The following is a 21,235-nucleotide window of genomic DNA, read 5'->3' on the forward strand; positions in this document are numbered from 1 at the left end:
GATTTGAACTTAAGCAGAATTTATAATTTGTTAATCAAAAAATTATCTAACAATTTCTGTAGGACTTTATTTAATTTTTTATTATTCAGTACAGCTTTTATAAGATTTGTTTGGAAGAAATACTTTGAAACAGTTTATTCTTTACCAAACAGTTTGAGCCTTATTATTTCAGAATAGAATACTCTGGAGTATTCTATTCTGATTGGTCAATGGCGCCATCTAGCTGTCTTATATTTCTGAGTAACAACCGCACATCCACATATCAGACCGTTCATCTGGGTATTGCAAGTCATCTTTCCTGCTTCTTGGATCACTGTGCGATCTCTACAAGCTAATAAAATTATTTAAATTCAAATCAATGTTTCATGTGCATTTGGTTTATTTATTTGGCAAGTAGTCTGGTAATAAGATGCATAATGAGCAATCAGATGGTCATTAATTACAAATTAAACACCAACAGAACTCCGACGCAAACCAGAGGTGGATTTCTGCTGTTCAACAATTAATTACTTCTCTCATAATGACATAATTTCAAAGCGAATCAATATATATAGGTTGTAATTGCAAAGTAAACCCCTATGCTTTGCGTTGGGGTCCTGGTTACCCTGGCAGGGTTTATTTTGCAATAACATCTCCTGACTGTACATGATCCCTTACATGATATGATATGATATATCATATGATATTATATAACATGTCACATCATGCCATGTCATGCCAGCTCATGTCATATGAATGACAGAAAAACTAAAAAAAAAAATGTGTCTTTAAATGCAATTCAAATGTACAAATGCCTTTGTGTGTTTGTGTGTTTGCATGTGCCTATTGTAATTCACAGTGTCAGTAAGTAGCACAAAAACAGCAGGTGTGCAAGAAGAAAACACATTTTCAAAAAGCAGCAGGAAGAAGTAAACTGCATTTAATTAAATATCTTTGGGAGCTTAAGCGGTTTAAAGATCAATACCGCAGAATGTGACCATGAATGAATGAAACACAAGCCAACAACAGTATATAAAAACTGGAATTAATTCAAAGTGTCCATAAAACTGTGGATGACTCATTGAACACTAAATACCACTGTCAGGCATCGTTTTCTCATCTGTTCCATCTGTTCACCTGTAATGCAATGCAAAGTGAGAGAACTCTGACAGAACAAACAAAGGATTTTGTTCCTCCCCTCAATCTATGATGTTCAACTCAAGTGATCACAGTGCTAAATGAAGGATCGGCCCCCTTAAATGAGAAAATTATGGGATTATACTGAAGAAATTAGACAGTTCAAGGAGTAGTTCACTCCAAATTGACATTTCTGTCATTTTTTTTTTACTCAACTTCATCTTGTTCCAAACCTGTAGGACTTACATTTTTCTGTGGAATACTAAAGAATGTAAATAATGAACTGATTGTTCTTTTCCATGCATTTACAATGAATGGGGACTGGAACCAATCATTTTGATCCATGAACAAATCACTCTAAAAAAAAAATAAAAAAAAAAACGTGAACAGGATCAACCAATACATTGAAAAGATCTGACTCAAAAGAACAATTCTTTCACGATTAGGACATCGCTACTTCTCTCACAAACTCATTGCCAATGAGCGCAAGAGTGGAAGTCAAGATTTTCAGTGAATAACAATGTGGATTTCAGTAACAAGTCAGATTTCAGGACTTGTAATATTGTCTATGCATTGTAAAAGCTTGTAAAGCTTCAGTCTCTATTCATTTTAATTACATGGCAAAGAGCAAAAGCACAGTCTTCAGAATTCTCCTTTTGGGATCCATGGAAGAAAGTCATACGAGCTTGAAATGACATGAAGGTGAGTAAATATTGACAGACATTTTTGGGTGAATTAATCCTTTAATTGATGAAATGAAGGGAGTACACTGAATAAATGAGACAGTTTATGCAGAAAATGAGCAGAAATGAGGAGCTGCACAGCAGATTCAAATTATGCTCGATGCATAGCTGTAAGAAACAGAATGGAAGTTTTAATGAGCACAGAGCGGGGAGATGTGAATAAGAGAGACATGCCTCATATCTGTGTCCTCATATTGCAGTGGCTTAATCTTTTTAACATCGGTGAGGGCCCAAGAAATAAGCCTGGGAGAGATAACAGAGCGGGAATTACGCCGTGCGGATTTCGTTACTCTTGGAATCAGTCTATTGTCATGACGGAGGAATGTAAAAACAGTCATAGATTTGAGGGAAACAATTTCCTCCTTTACATATCGTCTAATTTAATACCACCCTGAGGGCATGATGTGTACATTGTTTGTTTTTTGAAGTGATAGTTTCTCAAAATGAACACAGGAGAGCTTTTATGGTAAATTCTGCACTTCTAATCCCTCGTGTGCATGTGTAGCCACCTCGCTGAGTGAAAAAAAAAGCCTATCATATCTCAGTTCTGGTAATGTCAATGAGATATGCTATCTAGCTGATGATAATTAAACGCTGGAAAAGCTGAGGCAAATTTTGACATTCTGAGAAATCTGAATATCTGGCTTAATTTATTTTAAAGGAATAGTTTACACAAAAATGAAAATTCTGTCATCAATTACCCAAATGTTGTCTTCTAGCATGTCACAGGATTGGTCATAACGTTTGGTCAGAAGACGTGAAAGAACAAATGAGGTTTGATGTTATTAATATCGCTGCCATTTTGGATTCAGCGCTCTGTACATAATTGATAATTACATTTATTTAAATTGAGAGTAAAAAATAAGTTACATTACAGACTGTTTATCATATAAAGTGACGTTTGCCTTCAGATGATTTGGATTATGATACATGAGTCGAATAATCTACTTTAATGACAATTTTGAGTTAAATTCAGCCAACAGGACTGGATTAAATTATCATTAAATTGCTTTTCTCTCCTTTTGAATTCCGCAGAAAAAAGATAATCATAAAGGTATGGAAAGACATAAGGGTGATAAAATGATTACATAATTACATTTTTGGGTGAACTAGCAGTGGTTAGTGCACATGCTCCAGACACATTGAGCCTTGGTGCTCATGGGCAGGGATTACTTAAACCGAAAATTCTCTGTCATTTACAGATTTCTGGAGACATTGAGGATAATTTCAAATGCTTTCTGTCATTTTGACAGATAAAATGAAACAAGAAAACCACTTAACTCTACTGCATCAGTTTTGATTTCATTCTCTTTCCCACACCCGTGGTGTGTGTGCCCTGCCCCTGTTTATTGCTTGGAGTTTAGGGTGATCGAATCAAAAGTGATTTATATCTGATTATATTTGCGTCTCTTTTGACCACATCTGTTCGGTTTTCAAGACAGAGTGTCTCTGATTTAATGACTCCATACATGAATCATTACAGTACAGTATATCAATGTGTTACTGCTTGATAATAAAGCGCAAAAAAGTATAAGGACAATAAGAAAGCACAGAAAAAAACGGCTTCTCTGTTATTTCAATGGAGAACCTGTTTTAACTTAGCTAAAGTGCTTGATATAAGGATATAATACATTGAAGAACTGTCATATCTGTACATGAGTGTTTGTGCTTTTGAATTTTATGACCAGTTGGTTATTTATTTTTCAAGCCACACTTTGAAAAAGTTTAACAATCATGTGTAACAAAGTTACAGCAAAATGTAACAATCATGTGTTATATATGATATGTACTGTGTATGTCAGTATATTGGATGCAACAACCCTGAATAGTGTCGGCCCCTTCCCCCACTTCGACCACATTTCAACCACAGATGATTTAGTGCAGTGGCTGGACCTTTCAGATAACAACAACAACAACTTACATTTATATAGTGCTTTTTCTCAAACTCAAAGTGCTTTACATAGTATAGGGGGAATCTCCTCAACCACCACCAGTGAGCAGCATCCACCTGGATGATGCGACAGCAGCCATAGTGCGCCAGAACGCCACGCCCACCGCCCACCACACACCAGCTATTGGTGGAGAGGAGATGGTAGAGTGATGTAGCCAATTCAAGGATGGATATTATTAGGAGGCCATGATAGATAGGGGCCAATGGGGGAATTTGGCTAGGACACCAGGGTTAAAACCCTACTCTTTACAAGAAAGTGCCCTAGGGATTTTTAATGACCACAGAGAGTCAAGACCTCAGTTTAACGTCCCATCCAAAAGACAGCGCTTTTTTTTTACAGTATAGTGTCCTCGTCTCTATACTGGGGCATTAGGACCCACACAGACCATAGTGTGAGCACCCCCTGCTGGCCTCCCTAAAACCACTTGCAACCTTGGTTTTCCCCAGGAGGTCTCCCATCCAGGTACTGGCCAGGCTCAACCCTGCTTAGCTTTAGCGGTCAACCAGGCAATAGCCGCAGGGTGATATGGCAGGCGATGGCAGATGGTCCCTTACACACCGTAAGCGAATATACAATGTACTTCAAACATAAAACTACCCCGCTCAGAATTAACGGTCTGCCCATGAAAAAGTCTCTTTAACAGAAGCAAAAAATTAATTAAAAATAGAAGAAAAAAAATATGATAATAGCGCCGTACAGTACAATGGTTTAAGATGTGTCCCATGTGCATACAGTCTTCGTACACTGAAATGCAACATTTATTTGCCAAATTGCATGTTTTGGATGTAGCTGGCCTTCTGACAACTTTATAGCATATAATAACATATTAATGCATGGTTAATCCAGATGTTATTTTCTCACTTATCCTATTTCTATGCGGATACCACACCTTTTAACAAGCTTCCTCCTCATTTCCTCCTTTGCAGGCATTCATCTTATTGGTGTTGTCAATTCTGCTTACTAAAAATGACTTTTGGCTTGTTTCTTTCATAAAGTCACACACATATATTATTTACAAATATTGTCAGTCCTGTTTTTTGGGTTTATTTTCAGAATACACTCAGAATCTGGACTTGTTGGTGCTTGGATCCCAGCACAATGCATTGTATCTAACTACGAATCACAGCTGTCAACTCTCCCCATCTATTGTTTAAGACAAAATTATTGAAAAAACAAATAAACAAACATTATTTTAAATACTATGCTTGTTATGATTTCTATGCTGATAATTCCCCCACACAGAAAAAAAACTGAATCACTTATTTTTGCTTATTTCGGTCACTTAATTTGGACTTGTTTTTCCAGACCAGGTCACTTGTTTCTCTTGTGATTTCTGGCAACACTGCAACTGTTATATCACCCTCAGCACAGAGTACTGCAATATAAAAAAGAATGTGTAACGCTTTATATTACAGCCTGCAATTTACACTGTAAGTACACAGAATTTACAGCGTACCTTTTTTGTATTAATAGTGTAACTACACAGTACATACTGCACTTGTAGGTAAAAGGGAATAATATGATAGTTTTGAGAATAAAGGGGTAACAAGCATCACTTCAAATTAAAGCACACAAATGTTGCACTTACCCTATAACTACATGGAAAAAGGGGATAACAAGTTGGACTTACACTGTAACAACACGTAACAATGGTATATTTACACAGTAACTACAGAAAAATGTTTCAATAGTTCTAATTTTGCTGTCCTTGTTTTTCTGAATTGCTTTGTCTAGTTTTACATTTTTTTTGATGACCCAAATAAATCCTCTACTCTTTTGCTCTAAAAAAAGAAAATTAGAAAATTAAAAAAAAAAATCAGAGCAGAAACTTAACTCATTTCCCTAGATTTCAAGGTTTGTTGGTCAGTAATCTCCATCATGTATCCTGTAATAATAGAATATGTACACCGTGGTTAAAAAAAATCCTAGGCCTATATATATATATATTATAATATAATACCTATGTATTATTACAAAAAGGTGCGCAGTGTATGTTTTTGATAAATTTCTCGCAAATGTTAAATTGTTGTTTAGCATAGTAGGTCATACATACCACGTAATATTAAAGTAGATACACCTTAGTTATAAAATACTTACAGTATAAATTATTTGTAATTTTCCATATTGTTTAGCATATAGGTCATACATACCATGCAATATTAGAGTAGTTACCCTTTAGTAATAAAATACTTACAGTACAAATTATTTGTAATTTTCCAGGTTGTTACACCTTTATTGACCAAACTTTGCATATTGTTCCCTTATACCTACACGTAAGTAATTTATAGGTACACTATTATTACAATTGTCACGAACCCCGCTCCTCTGCCCCATCCCCGCTTTGTCGCACACACACTCACTCCTCAAGCTCGCACGCTCGCTCCGCCCCCTCGCCCACTTTGCTCCTACTCGCTCACATGCTCGTAGGTTATCTCCCTTCCTCTAGTTTCTCACGCGTTTCCAATCCCCCAGAACATTATGACCACCTGCACTCGCGTCATCTGCACTCCTGCACATTAGTTTCACCTGCACTCGTCTCATCACCTGTCATGGTTTACACCTGCACCTTCCCCTATAAATACCACAGCACATCCGTTTCACGGGTGTTGGTTATTGTATTTAGTTTCCCGTGTCTTTGCCCCCCGCTAGTCTCGTCTAGTTTTGAACTCCTCTTGTCCTCCTCTTAGCTTGCCAGCTCCCCTCGTTCCCCTGTCTTTTGCTCCCACTAGTCCCGTCTACTCTGATCCTGTTTCCCGGCTTCGACCTCCCCACTCTCGTTGACCACTCTCTCCCGGATTTGCCCCTTTACTCGACTTTGTTTCCCCGGCTTTTGACCCTACGCTACCCTGACCATTCTCCCTCTGGATTTTCCGTGCTGTGCTTTTGTTTGCCTGCAAATAAAACGCAGTTTTGACATACATTGTGACTGTCTCTTCTTGTGCGGGTTACAACAAAAAGGTACACTGTAAATTCAGTGTACTTACGCTGTTTATTGCGGGCTGTAATCTAAAGCGTTACCAAAGAATGTTATTACAGATTTTTTTATTTCATTCTTACGGGTTACTATTTGGAAAGGAGGCCACAGACCACCGGAACTGGAAAGAAAAAAAGTACAGTTTCTGCTCAGAATGAACCAAAATGAAAAACATTTAATTTTTAGTCCCTGGTTAGAACGTTAGGGACTGATAGCCTCAATCACCAATCACTTTCAAGTGATGTCTGAGGCTTACATTCTGAGTAAAGGAATTCAATTTTTGTGTGAACTATCCCCTTCTCTTGTCCTTAAACATAGAACTTGACATTAAAATCTGACAGAAAACTCAACACACAGCATGGACATAAGACATGCAGAGAATATGTGTACAGTAAAGGCACTCTGTTTTTAATCTCGGCTTCTCTTGGCAGTTGCACTAATGAGCACTGGACATAAATATATCCTGCTTCATGAAAGAACCCAGACTAGATTCTACAGTCTGTTGACCACCACTGATGTCATCAACATCATAGCCCCCATATTGGCCCAGACTGACAGAGACTGCATGCTCTATTTGTTGACCAATAACAGCAATAGTATTCCTTTGGGATGATGTTTGATCATCTCTATATATTCGATAAAGATCACTTATACATTTTTTGATGCAAAGATCTTATAACAGACTAAAAAGGACTGCACACTGATGGAGTTGCCAGTGAGGAGATGTGTGCAATTTTCAGTTGACACAAATAAGAGTTAGCCTATGCCAAGACAGATAATGACAATCGTAATAATATATATTAGCATAAAAGTTGCCGATACATTACATGCTTCAATGATTTTAGGGGCATTTCTTTTAAAATAATAATTTAGGCATTTGCTAAGTTAACATTTTCTGCTCTTTATATAGACATAATCGAATGACTCCTACCGACAAAATGAATGTGATATTATTAAAAACAACATAATTTTATTCTGTCATTAAAAATAATTGCAAAACACTTCTGAAAAGACTAGTTTAGACCAGCATGAACTTCTGTCTCTCCAGGCTGGTGTATGATGGTTTGGTGCTGGTTTATCTTGTGGACCAGCATACCTGTAAAAACCTAGTTAGTAAAGCAGAACAAAAAGGGCATTTTTGAAGCTAATCTTGTTAAGAAGCCTGTTGGACTATTTAGCAGAGACTGGCACTTAATGGGAGAAAATGTAATGCCCAACGGTCAACAAATGTAGAAAATGAAGTCCTGCCATACATGTAAAAGAGCCAATCACCTTTTAGAGACAGGCATCGCCTGTCAATTAAATCGAGTACACGTTTTGGAGATTTTGGTCTTTCCCCATTCAAGAAGATAGGAGCTGCACTTGTATGCCACTTGTTTAGAGAAATAGCTGCATAGCCTACCAACATGTGTTCCAAAGATTGCCGCTGAGTGGACTGAATTGCTAAAAAGACTTTTGAGGCATCCAAGGATATCTATAACACCTGGAGAGAGCTATTTACTAGCATTCCCATTCATTCTCAGTGGCAGTTGCTTAGCTGATGCATGTAGAATGCAAAATGCATTTAAAGTTTTGAGCCAATCATGAACATTGTGACTAATCACTCTGGTATTAAACTAGACATAACATGCCACCAAAAGAAGTTAACTCATTACCAAAAGAGACCCGCAGGGGCTATTATAGTTTCCATTAAACAATACAATTCCCATATTAACCATTAAAACCATTATAATTTATTTAGAATGGTTATTAGAGATTCATTAGAATGGTTTTCTAATGGTAAGTGAGGATTTCATCTGCTCTTTTTTTCAGCAGGCAAATTACATCATGTCAAAGCTGATTGGCTGATGGCGCTGAACCCAGTTTATCATTTTTTATAATGTTTATTGGATTGTCAGTTACACACCCCTGATTAATTTATCCTGGATCAAACAGTGTCTGATAACAGGAGATTTACCAAGATAAAGTGAATAGTATCAAAGTCCCTTTAAAGCAAATCAGGTCACTCAGCGTCCATGTTGGTATCGCCTCAGGGCAGCGAATTTTCAAAACGTAGGATGGCAGGGGATAAGTAATTTATATTTATGAAGAAAGCCATACCTGATTGGACAAATCAGTAATATTCATCAGGAATGAGCTTCTTGAGGAGTCTGAGAAATTATAACCCAACCATAACTCTGACCCTAGCCCTTAAACCTAACCTTTACCAATCAGGTAGTGCTTTACTCATAAATATTTATGAGTCTTCCCTTGCCATCCTATGTTTAGGAAATCTGACTCTGGGCAGCCTGATTGACACTATTTTCAATTAATAAAAGTACCCCTCTACATTTACTTGATTGGCAAAAGACTGAAATCTCTAAAATGGCTAGTCAAGATTACAAGCAAATAACATTTGTATCATAAATTAGCCCAGCTAATGCTCATGCATGTTCTCGATGAAAACTGATAGGCGATGTCTATATCAAAAGAGGGATTGGCTCATTTGTACATTTTAAACATTTGTCAAAAGTACTCATCTTTTCTTTGGTTTTAAAACGATTTTTTTTAAATAATAGACTCACCCGCTCTGCAGACTGTGCTGTCCCAAAGAAGATGGGAATGAAAGCTAGCCAGATGATACATGTAGTGTACATGGTAAATCCGATAGGTTTGGCCTCATTGAAGGTCTCCGGCACTCCCCTGGTCTTGATTGCGTAAACAGTGCACGTGACCATCAAGAGGATACTATACCCCAGCGAGCAGATAAGCGACAGGTCTGAGATATCACACTTAAGCACTCCGCGGGCATTTTCTGGGTGCTGTGTGCGTTGCTCACCATAATCCACAATGGTGTGAGGTGGGTCGGCCACAAACCAAACAAACACACCCATTAACTGAACCGATATCAGACTGAAGGTGATGACTAGCTGGGAGGCAGGGCTAATGAAACGTGGCGCCGCTACCGAGCACTTGCCCTGCTCAAAGATCCGATGGATGCGGTTTGTTTTGGTTAGCAAGGCGGCGTAGCTGAAACACATGCCCAGACCCAAGAAGATCCTACGGAATGAGCAAACAATGACGCCGGGTGCTGCAATCATTGGGAATGTGATGACGTAGCACAGGAAAATTCCGGTTAGCAGCACGTAACTCATCTCCCTTCCAGAGGCTCGTACGATAGGCGTGTCGTTGTAGCGTACGAATGTTGCCACCACGAACGTAGTGGCAAAGATTCCAAGGATGGCAATGAAGACGGGTACCACGGCCCAGGGTGAGTGCCACTCCAGCTTTATGATGGGAATGGGCTGGCAGCCAGAGCGATTTTGATCTGGGCTTTGCTCGTACGGGCAGAGCTGGCATGTGAACTCGCTGGCCTGGTAGTGGTAGCCCTCGCAACGCTCGCAATGCCAGCAACAGGGCACGCCCTTCACAACCTTCTTCCGCTCGCCAGTTTGACAGGGCAGGCTGCATACGGATGGGGGCAGGGATGAGTCCCCACTCGCCCACTGCATTACATCTATCTGAAAAGAGACAGCATTATCATATTATTCTGGGAATTGTCAAAAACCATTTACATTTCAAAATAAAATCTAAAACTTGTTATTTATATTTTAACAAGGGCTTAATTCAGTGTGATTTATTATATAAAATATAACGCGTAAAAAAATTACGCAATTAATCATGCTCTCGGGATGTAACACAGAATTTTCCTACCATCGGAGCAATATACATTATTCATAGAAGTGCCACCTTTACTTTTTGATGGGAATGACACTGAGGCTGTGAAGGATTGATAGAAGTACAGTCTCTTCAATGGGTTGTACAGTTGTTTAAAAATTATTTGGATTGTTCCACTGATGAAACATTTAGAAAATGTCTTCCCAATAAATTTCAGTACACAAAAAAATTCAGACAACATGAGTTGTGGAAAATATGTGATATAGGAGGTTTTTGATAGCTTTATACACTGGATGCCATTGAAGAGATGGTGTTGCTGTGAATAAGCTTGAAGTACCACCTTCATGGATTTACGAGTCAGTCAGCATAGATCAGTAAGAGCCACTCCAGCTAAACAGGCAATGCACAGCTGTATAGGCAACAAACCACCCTGACAGCACAATATGAGGAAGTATTCTCAAGACATATTTCAAACTAAGTTTAACTTGACACAGCTTCCTAAAACAGTTTATGATATGACGCAACCAAAGTAAGACGCTATAGGAGCTTCTGTCGGATATAGGTGCACGTCATAAAAAAGCCCTTATGATAATCTACATTGGACAGATTGACAAATTCAGTTACAAAATGGATTGCTGTGGACTGTAGGCCAATGATAAGCTTATGTTCAATGATATGGAAATAAACAATATATTTCCTCTTAAAGCCACTTCTGTATTGCCTAATCAATGTTTAACTTGTCTGACACAAAAATGTAATGAATTTTAACAATCTGAATAATTATTATATATTTATTCTCTCTCTCTCTCTCTCTCTCTCTCTCACTCTCTCTCTCTATATATATTATTTAAATATAATAAATTATATTAATTTGGAATTCAATTAAATTGCTTGACAGCCCTAGTTTTAACCAATAATTGACATTTGTATTGAACTGTATGTATGAAAATATTTATAGCAGAAGTTCCAAGCTATTCTTTTCTATGCAATGAAAGTGAAAGTTGACCATGTCTGTCAGGCAGAGAGAAACAACTTTCAGTCTTTTTCAGACTGTTCCTCACTCATAGATATCATATGGCTTCAGAAGACTTGGAATACGGTGAATAAGTCATATGGAATACTTTTATTGTGCTTTTTGTCCTTTTAGGAGCTTGACAGCAATGGTCCCCATCCACTTTTGTTGTATGGAAAATAACAGCTCAGACATTCTGCTAAACTTATTATTTAATATTCCAAGGAAAAAAAAGTAATGGAGCAATATGTGAAAATAATTCCATCTAGGTCTTTATACGTGCCCAGTCCATGGTAAATTAACTCTTCCCCTACTCCAAGTCCTTGTGTTGTCCTCTTGTCTGAGCTTGTTTTCCTGTCGTCCTGGTTAATTCTTGTTTTCTCAGGTATTTTGTCAGTTTTGCTTTTCGTATATTTTTTTTTGCTCTGGTTTTGCCTGGGCCTTTTGTATTATGAGTTTTTCCTTAAATCACCTTTTTCAGTTTGAAACTCTCTGGTTCTTCGTCAGCAAACCCTGACATCTCTGTCAGCAACTACAGAGGTCATTTTTACATCGAAGGAGCCAAAATTACTTAAAAGGATAGTTCACCCAAAAATGCAAATTCTCTCAAAATTTACTCACCCTCATGCCATGCCAGACATGTATGACTTAACTTCTTCTGCTGAACTCAAATAAACATTTTAAGATGACAATTTCAGCTCTGTAAGTCCATACAGTGCAAGTGAATGGGTGCCAAATTTCTGAAGCTCCAAAATCCACATAAGGGCAACATAAAAGTAATCCATATGACTCTGGTGGTTAAATACATATCTTAGGAAGTGATATGATAGGTGTGGGTGAGAAACAGATCAATATATAAATCCTTTTTACTTCACTTTCTCCTTATTCTGTTTTTGGTGATTCACATCCTTTGTGCATATCACCCCCTACTGGGTAGAAAGGAAAATGTATGACACAAAATGACTTTAAAATGTATCTGTTTCTCTACCACACCTATAATATCATGTCTGAACACATGTATTTAACCACTGGAGTCATATGGATTACTTTTAAGCTCGCTTTATGTGGGAGCTTAAAAATGTTGGCACCCATTCACTTACATTGTATGGACCTACATATTATTGAAATATTCCACCTGAAATATTATTCTAAAAATCTCCATTTATGTTCTGCAGAAGAAAGAAAGTCATACACATCTGGGGTGGCGTGAGAGTGAGTATATCATGAGAGAATTTTAATTTTTGGGTGAACAATCCCTTAAAATGAACTCTATGGATGTTCAATCAGCAGCACCAATTTTACGATATAACTGCCATCATCAGAATGACTATGAAAATTGTCTACACCGTAATCATCATAACAATATATTACATTAAATAGCCTTTACATTTTTGTACACTTAAGGTGAAATATAGTCAGTCCTTACATTTAAATGCAGCTGATCTGTCCAGTGGCCAATGATTCTGTACTCTGCCGACCTATTGGATATCTGATACTGATAGATGTCGTAACGTCCAGGGGCATCTCCATTCTCATTAAACACAACAGGGGTCTTGGCACTTCCTGTCCAAAGAGAGGAAACAAAATTATGATTGACATGACTGTAACATTTCTCTATTGTGTGCAATATTGAATCAGACGCCCTTAGCAACATAATCTCCCATAGCTGAGATGAATCTGTAATACATTTCTGGAGACATAAAAAGCATCAGGGTTTCTGCGTAAACAAAACAAGCATAATATTCTGGATCCATTCAAGCAACAAAGTGAATAAATTACAGTCAATGATAAACTAAAAATGAAGTCAGGGTCATTGTCTAATCATAACTCGAACTAAACCACCAACAAGGCATGAGTGGATTCATTTGTTATCTGTTTTTATTAGGGCTAACAGTTAAGCACTTAAGTACAATTCATTTAAAAAAATGAAGCAGAACAAAATAAGTAAAGAGCCTGTGGACACATTCGTGTGATTCTTGTGATCAAAAACAGCAAGACGGAACAGAACACAAAAGTCTTGGGATGCATTTTTAAACACTGAACTTTTTTAATGTGACATAACATCTTTAAATCATGGCTCTCATGGTGTTAGACACTAAAAAACAGTGAGAAACTACACAACAGTCAAATACGTCCTTTTGTCACATATGTAAATATACCAACAAATTAAAACTACACTCTAAGAAGAAAAGGTTCAAAAATGAACCTTTTGAGGTTCCTGGAGATTTCAACTGTAGGGGAACCTTAAAGGTTCATTTTTGAAACTTTTCAAAAAGGTTTCAGTAGGAACCATTTCTCAGTTGCATTAAAGACCCATCAGAGTTCCTTATTTAACCTGTTTCTAGACATCCTGTATGGCATTATTTTTATAAATTCATACCTCAATCCCATTTCACAACATAGACACAGCACCATGATTCTCCATGAAAAGTTTATTGTATACATATAAAATCTAAATCACAGCACGCTGAGAAAAAACACTGAGAATTGAAAACTAAGGAATAATTACATCTTTTTCAATAAAAAACAAACAAACAAAAAAAAATCTCTGTATGTATTCATACGTTTCATAAACTTAAATGTAATTTAACATAACTGAATATTTATAATGTTTATAAAAAGATAACCCATTCCACATCATGTAACTCCATAAATGTACATTAATTTAAACAAGCAATTGACCATTTTAATTACTGTGGGTAGCATTTTGGTTTTCGCATTATGGCACATTAAATACTTTTCAATGCATTTCAGAGTGTTACACATCTTTGAATCATACTCAGTCTTGAAGACGATGTAGACTACCATTAGAACCACTAGAGCCATGGTGACATCATCTACTTTGCAGACCTTTTCACCTCCCATCATTATTTCTAAAAGACACTCTGCCTCCAAGGGACTTCCGTTTATATATAGCACAGGGTTGGGTGTACTTGGTTCCTAAACAAGAAGAGGATAATGTGATAAAAGGCTAATGTTTAGCAGTTAAAGTGGTCACATTGCAAACAAAATTACATCTTTGAAATTAAATAAATAAATAAAACAACAACCCCAAATCAACAATAACAAAAGTTATTAATTTATGCTGAATATGTATCACCTTCAAGATGTCTGAGAACTAAGATTTGATTAAACTGAAAGGCTCTTTAACATGTTCTTACATATGCTCTTCCAATCTTGTCTCTTCAGAACTGGTATTTGGTAACCAGGGCTAAGCACACCTAATAATACAACAGTATTGTTTGATACCTGAAAACACTTTTCCCTCTATCATGCTGTAAAATTACACATTTACTGGGTTCAAATTACCATGTATAGTATGTCCACATCTGATCAAACTGTGCTTGAATTATTTTTTATCTCCATTTGCTCCATTCTGTCGAAGAAAAGAAATATCCACTCTCCTCATCTAGTCTTTTTTGTATTGCCATAGGAAAGTTTGGTAGCTAATAATTTGCTGGCCTCCCTGTTTGAGCAATTGTGTTGAGATTGACCCATGTGAAAAACCAAATAAAGTCTAACAAAAAAGAGTACAGAGGTTTAGATTTGTGTTACAAACACTAAACCATTTCAATGATTCTTTTGGTTATTATAAAGTTTTTCAGACATAGTAATATCAAGATGTAATACACTTACTCATGATTGATGTGTGGGTCTTGGTAGGCATCTCAGTCTTTAGATTTTCTTATAATCTTATACATTTTATTTGATCCTTCATTTTAGGGAATATTTTTGCTATCATTGTTTCAGTTAGGTTTATTAAAGTGTCCCCATCAATTTCATTCTCTGTTAAAATAACATGAGTAAAGAGGAGTAAAAGACGATCATGTCCAAAAAATTGCTTTCTGAATAGTATATTGGTGCACAGAGACATATACTAGTGTTTAGAAATGCTGCATCGCAAGGAAATCAAAAGAATTCCATCTAGGCCTTTATACGCATCCAGTCCATGGTAAAATAACTATTCCCCTACTCCAAGGGCACACCGACATGTTTCAGTTACTTTGTATGCATGTAGATGACTGTCAAATATGAAACATTTACCACAAACCACTGTACCCATATATTGCCTTGATCTTGACAATACTGGAATTTCTGTGATGGAATTTGTTTTTTGTAGAACTTTTTTGGACAGAGATTTGCCAAGCTTTGATCCCAATGTGGCCAAAACTAGAACTAGGTTGTTTGATGGGACTTCACAGGATCCTGAAGAATTGCACACTTCATGCCTAATGTTTTTTTCCTGAGCTTGCTCCCAGCACTGTCTCATCTGATGCCTTTTAACAAGTGTTTTGGTGATGTTCTTGAAGTTGCAAACAACATTAGACACCTTTTTGAAATACTGGTGCTTTACCTCAAAGCGCATACAAAACAAATTAACTAATGGACCGTATTTCAGCATAAGTGAAGGGTAGTACACTAAAAAAATGCATTTTTGGAATGACACCATCAGGGAAGATTGAATGAAATGTTGTAGAAAATTCTGAAATGTTCTCATCCAGATAGGGTATCCATGATCTTCTAACAACTTGGGCAATTATCACATCTACCACTTCTTGCAGTAAAAGGTAGAACTTCCAATACTTGTTTAGAAGGAAATAAGATCCATCCATCAGTGGTAGCAGTCGAAACAATGTCCAGGTTTCTGAAGATTTCCAATGAGATGACCTCTGCTTTGCAACATTCTCTCTGTCAAGATTTGGGACTTGGATGTTTTGTCATTTACAGAATATGACAAATTTCCAATTTTCCAGTTGAGCTAGGGTGAAGTGTTTATCTTGGATAAGCTGATGAAGAATCTACCTCAGAACATTAGAGATGACTCCCTCCAAAATGTCATGCATCACATCAGATGGAAACAAGTGAGTTATCAATGTAGGAGTATGGTTAAGAGATGCGAGACAGCAGTCTCTCAGCACACCATAAACAGCCCTAAGATCAGGATTTTCATGGACAGATTTCAGGTTGTATTTGTAGTTAGAACTATCTCTTAGAGTAAAGTCATCTTACCTTAATTTGGCAGTGATTTCTTCTTTTATGGCCTCGCAGAACACCCAATCAAAGAGTGAGTTGAAAGATTGTCTGCTGATATGGTGACTATTGTACCAAATAACCTTCTGCTTTCCCCACTTTACTTTAATCAAAGTAAACTTTACTTCTTTAATCAAAGGCTGAAAAAGATTGTTGTAGTTGGTAAGGTCTTCTTCAATAAACCAATGTCTGATTAAAGAAGAAATGTAGATAGTCTGAAGTTCTGATGTATATTTCTTGTTAAACTTTCCAAGTTTAAAATAAACAGCTGTGAGTTTATGCTTTCCCTTTATAGAGCCTAATAGGTTAACAATCTCAAATTCATCAATGTAGAAATGTAGACGTTGATGGGTAAGGAAAAAAGATGACTTCTTTTGAACTGGTCTTCATCAGTGTAGCCCTCCATAACCTCTGGATTTTTGGGTGTTTCCTCTTGATTAAGCATTGCCCACACATCCTCATTCTGACCAATCTTTCTCAGCAGAGCCTGGAGACGTATATACTGGAAATGTGCACCATGACGTTCTGTTTGATCCAGCAGAATTTGCACTGGTGCAATATATTCAAGTTCATCTTCACAATAGCGCTCAAGCATCCATTCACTACTGATCTGTCTGAGGCATTGATCAAAAATGTTTTGCTGATTAAGTAGTTCAGATAAGTCATCATCGTCATCACTGTCAATCTGAAGTTGTTGCTGTAGAAGACATCTCAGCATCTCTGTATAATGAGTAGTGAACTCTTGAAAGATGAGTATTGTGGTTCTCCACAATACTGAATTGAACTGTGGCGGCAATACAATTCTTCTCTCTTAATTTAAAAATGGACAGACAAAGATACTGCACACTTTTTGTGGGTGCGTTTGCACTGCTTGATTCCTTTAGCGAATGGGGCACTAAACCAGCGCAGAGACTGCGTGCTAAAAAAAATAGCTTATTTACCAGGCGTAATTTATATTAGTGCATGCAATTACATGCTTGAATGCAAGAATGTGTCTAGAGTGAACAGCGCCTATGTCTACATTGGACAGATTGACAAACTTTGTGACATGGATTGCTGTGGACTGTAGGGCATTTATTGTTTAAATGATATTGAAATTAAACATATATTAAATATTTTGACTTCTAAATGTACTTTTTGTAATGTCTATTCACTGCTTTACTTGTCTCCCAAGTAAATTTGAGGGCATTTCTATGCAAATATTGATATGCAATTATTTGTGATTATACTTGCAATCGACAGCCCTAGTTATTACACAAAATCATTCTATTATTATGAAACCCTGATGAGTTTTCTCAGGCCTATAGCAGTTATCTCAGATGAACAATATCAGTGGTATACAGGGGGAGAGTTTGTATCAAATGAGTGTTTCTCGAGATGGGGGTCATGCATTATTAAAGCACCTGCATACAGAGAGTGGAGTAGGCCTGGAGGACTCCACAGGAAATACAGCATGCTGCTATGACACACATCAAGCCATGAAATAATCAGATTACCCATTCAGAGTTTCACGCACTGTATACACATTACCACATCACGTGCCAGACAGCAATGCCAAATGAGCCAAATAATGTAGAAGGTTAAAAATATGGTAAATGACTAATGAAAACAAGTTCTCCCTAAATAGTAGGGCTGCAACAATACACAAAATTCACTGTTTGGTATGTACTTCGATTTTTGGGTCACAGTTCAGAATGGTTATGGTACAGCAGGGAAAACAAAAATCTTTATTTAAATTATTTATATTGAAAACACAATGACTGACGGGCAATACTTTTTATTGTGAAGGCTCATTATACATGACTGCACAATGCATATTTATTCAACAAAATTACAATACAAAATTATGAACCTCTTATATGCACATTGTATAAAAATATAAGTCAAAAATTATACAATTATAATAATTGTAACAAAATTAAGACATTAGCAGTGCAGATTTCTGTCTTTTGCTTTTCAGCTCACCACTTGAAATTATCACTAAATTTTCAAGTAATTTTTTTCAGGAAAATCAGAATATCCACATTGTCAGAGGAGAGGGCAGACCTGTTATCATTGACAATGTCCCCTGCTGTTTAAATGTTATTACTCCTATGCATGGTGTTCGCTATCGCTTTAGCTCTGTCTGAGCTTGCAACAAGAGGCTGCTTAACGCCGCAGCGAGACTAAATTGCACAGGCTATTTATGCTTTGCTCCCATAAACTCAAGAGACACATGTGGATGATGTTGCTGCAAATGAGTCATAATGTTAGATGTGCTTCCTGAGACATGCCTGACTTCGGTGAAACAGAGCCAACACACAGCCTTTGTCCAGTTCACTACTCGTTGCCCAGTATTACTGTATTTTACTGCGAAATTATAATGCTCTCAAACAACAGATTTTAGAGACAGGGTCTTCAAACTCTGACTTATTTAAGTCTGACATATTTATATTTTGTTTAGTTCCATCACAGTTGGGAAAAATACAGAGCCAGCTAGTATAAACTTTACATGCATTTATCTGATCCACAGTTTCTAGTGTCAGACAAATCAGACAAAAAGACAAAAGTATTGTACAAAGACTGTGTACTCTTTTAAGTACTTTAAGTACAGGCGAGTTACTGCCTGTGAGAGAATGAACTATAATCATTGAAGCACTGTAAATTAAATAATACAATTAAAAATGATGGAAAAACATAAAACTCTTGATGTTGTTTGAATATAATTATCAAATTAATATATTTAAAATACATTGCAAAACATTTAGTTCCCCATCTGCCGCTCACTTCGAAGTTGTGTCGAAGAAGCGGCACTAGGGGTCTCTCTTGAGTGCCGAATATGCCTCTGATCTATGAAAAAAGGCCAATGGGAATTAAGCAGACAGTATTTGTATACTTCGCCCCCGGACATACAGGTATTAAAGCGGGCAAATACGTCGAGTTCATTCAGAAATGTTCTTCGGAGCCGATAGTCGTGTTGCAGTCAGCTGAGAGTCACACACCTGTTCCTGTTTTCCTCTGACGCTTGCCTGTTAGATTCGACGGCGCATTACAGTGGCTTTCTCCTTCTCTGCCCGGCAGTGCAGTTTGCCCCTGGGCGCTTCGACAGCGCAATAAACTTAAAAGAGTTTTATAAAAGAGTGATTTCTCTAAAAGAGTTATTTTCTCTAAAAGAGCAATACGCAGCTGGCATTGAACGTCCTTTTCAGGACGCGTCTTTATAAAGATGCCCTTCCGCCCCTGCGTAGTTCCTGGATGCGGTAGAGTGCTCTCTGCTTCAGATGGCCACAGGCATTGTCTCGTGTGTCTGGGTTGCGATCACACAGAGGCAGCGTTTGAGGATGGTTCATGTTCTCACTGCGAGAACATGACCCTGGCAACGTTGCTGTCGCGGCTTGCTTTCAACAGAAAGCACGCCACTCCAGCCGCCCCCCGCATTGCTCCTCCTTCCCATGGGATTGAGGATGGTGCGGCTGGCGATGGAGGCGATCTGGGGACGGCAGCGGGTGCAGCTCCGCCGGGTATGCCCCCTCGGACCACCCGCCCGGCACGCTCGTTGACTCCCGTCCGTGCTCGAGGCAACAGCGGCTCATCTCACGGCCAGCATGCCTATCCTCTAGAGCTCGAGGTGTATGAGCTCGCCGCTGCATCGGAGAGCGCGCCATCTGACGCTGAGGACTCCCCTGGGCTGCCGCATGCCCAGGCTGAGGCCGATGGGCAGATGTCCGATATGCTTGCCCGGGCCGCAGCCAGCATGGGGCTGGACTGGAACCCTCCGTCCTCCCAACAGCCATCGCGGTTGGATGACTGGTTCCTGGGGGCTCCACGCTGCAATATTTCCCGGAAGTGCATGATGAGCTGACGTCTGCATGGAGGGCACCCCTATCCACACGTCACAAAGCCATTCGCTCATCCGCTCTCGCTGCCCTCAACGGCGGAGCGGCCAGCGGGTACACAGCGATTCCTCAGGTGGATAGGGAGGAAGCGATCCACCTATGCCCCAAAAACCCTACCACCTGGCGGGGTCACCCTGTACGCCCCTCCAAGGCCTGTAGGACAAAGTCGTCACTGACGGCCAAAGCCTACAGCGCCGCCGGACACACCGCTTCCGCCCTGCATGCCATGGCCCTCCTGCAAGTCCACCAGGCCAAGGCACTCAAAGATGGAGTGAGCGGCTGTGATTCTCTGATTGGTAGCTCTTATAATATTAGATGGTGGGTTTTATAATATTAGATTTTTCTGTGGTATTGTGATTTGTGAAATGTTCCTGGTAACAATACAGACTACAGTTTTGACAACACTACTTCTTCTGCTTCTGTTTTAGCTGTAAAATAACCTGAATTTGCAGCATGTCTTGACCAACACAGACATGGCTGAAACATCATCTTAATGCAGGACACTGACCAATCTCCAATCAACTACTTGATAGCGGCCTCTTGTTCATGCAATCCAAACACCTCTTATAATAACTGCAACAATATGGAGGGAATGATTAGAGGCTGAAGGAGATGTTTTGATTAAGCAAAGTCCCAGTTTAATCACAGGTTAGACCTCATCCTGAAACTTGCAATTAGACAGTCATAATTCAAAGTGGCCTGTGGAAAAACAGAACATGGAGAGTCAACGTGTTGGTAATGAATGAGTCTTCCTAATGTAATTTATGTGCAGCGTGTAGGCGCAAGTTTCGACTTGATCCCTGCATTAATTTTCACAGTACATGCATTACAAATCATCTGTAGTGGAGTGAATCACTTCGGGGCACTGCCTGAAA

The 21,235-nt window shown here is 38.3% G+C and overlaps 1 protein-coding gene across 1 annotated transcript in view; it reads right to left on the minus strand.

The window, feature by feature from the left end:
- The window catches only part of LOC127640699 (metabotropic glutamate receptor 8-like), a 190,777-nt gene that overhangs the window by 5,496 nt on the left and 164,046 nt on the right, over positions 1-21,235 (minus strand). The window contains exons 8-9 of the mRNA XM_052123396.1: positions 12,881-13,017; positions 9,350-10,285 (exon numbers count right to left, since the gene is read on the minus strand). Of these exons, the coding sequence (XP_051979356.1) occupies positions 9,350-10,285; positions 12,881-13,017 (1,073 nt within the window). The remainder of the gene's footprint in view (positions 1-9,349; positions 10,286-12,880; positions 13,018-21,235) is intronic.

Source organism: Xyrauchen texanus, chromosome 49, assembly GCF_025860055.1.
Source record: "Xyrauchen texanus isolate HMW12.3.18 chromosome 49, RBS_HiC_50CHRs, whole genome shotgun sequence".
Lineage (NCBI taxonomy): Eukaryota > Metazoa > Chordata > Actinopteri > Cypriniformes > Catostomidae > Xyrauchen > Xyrauchen texanus.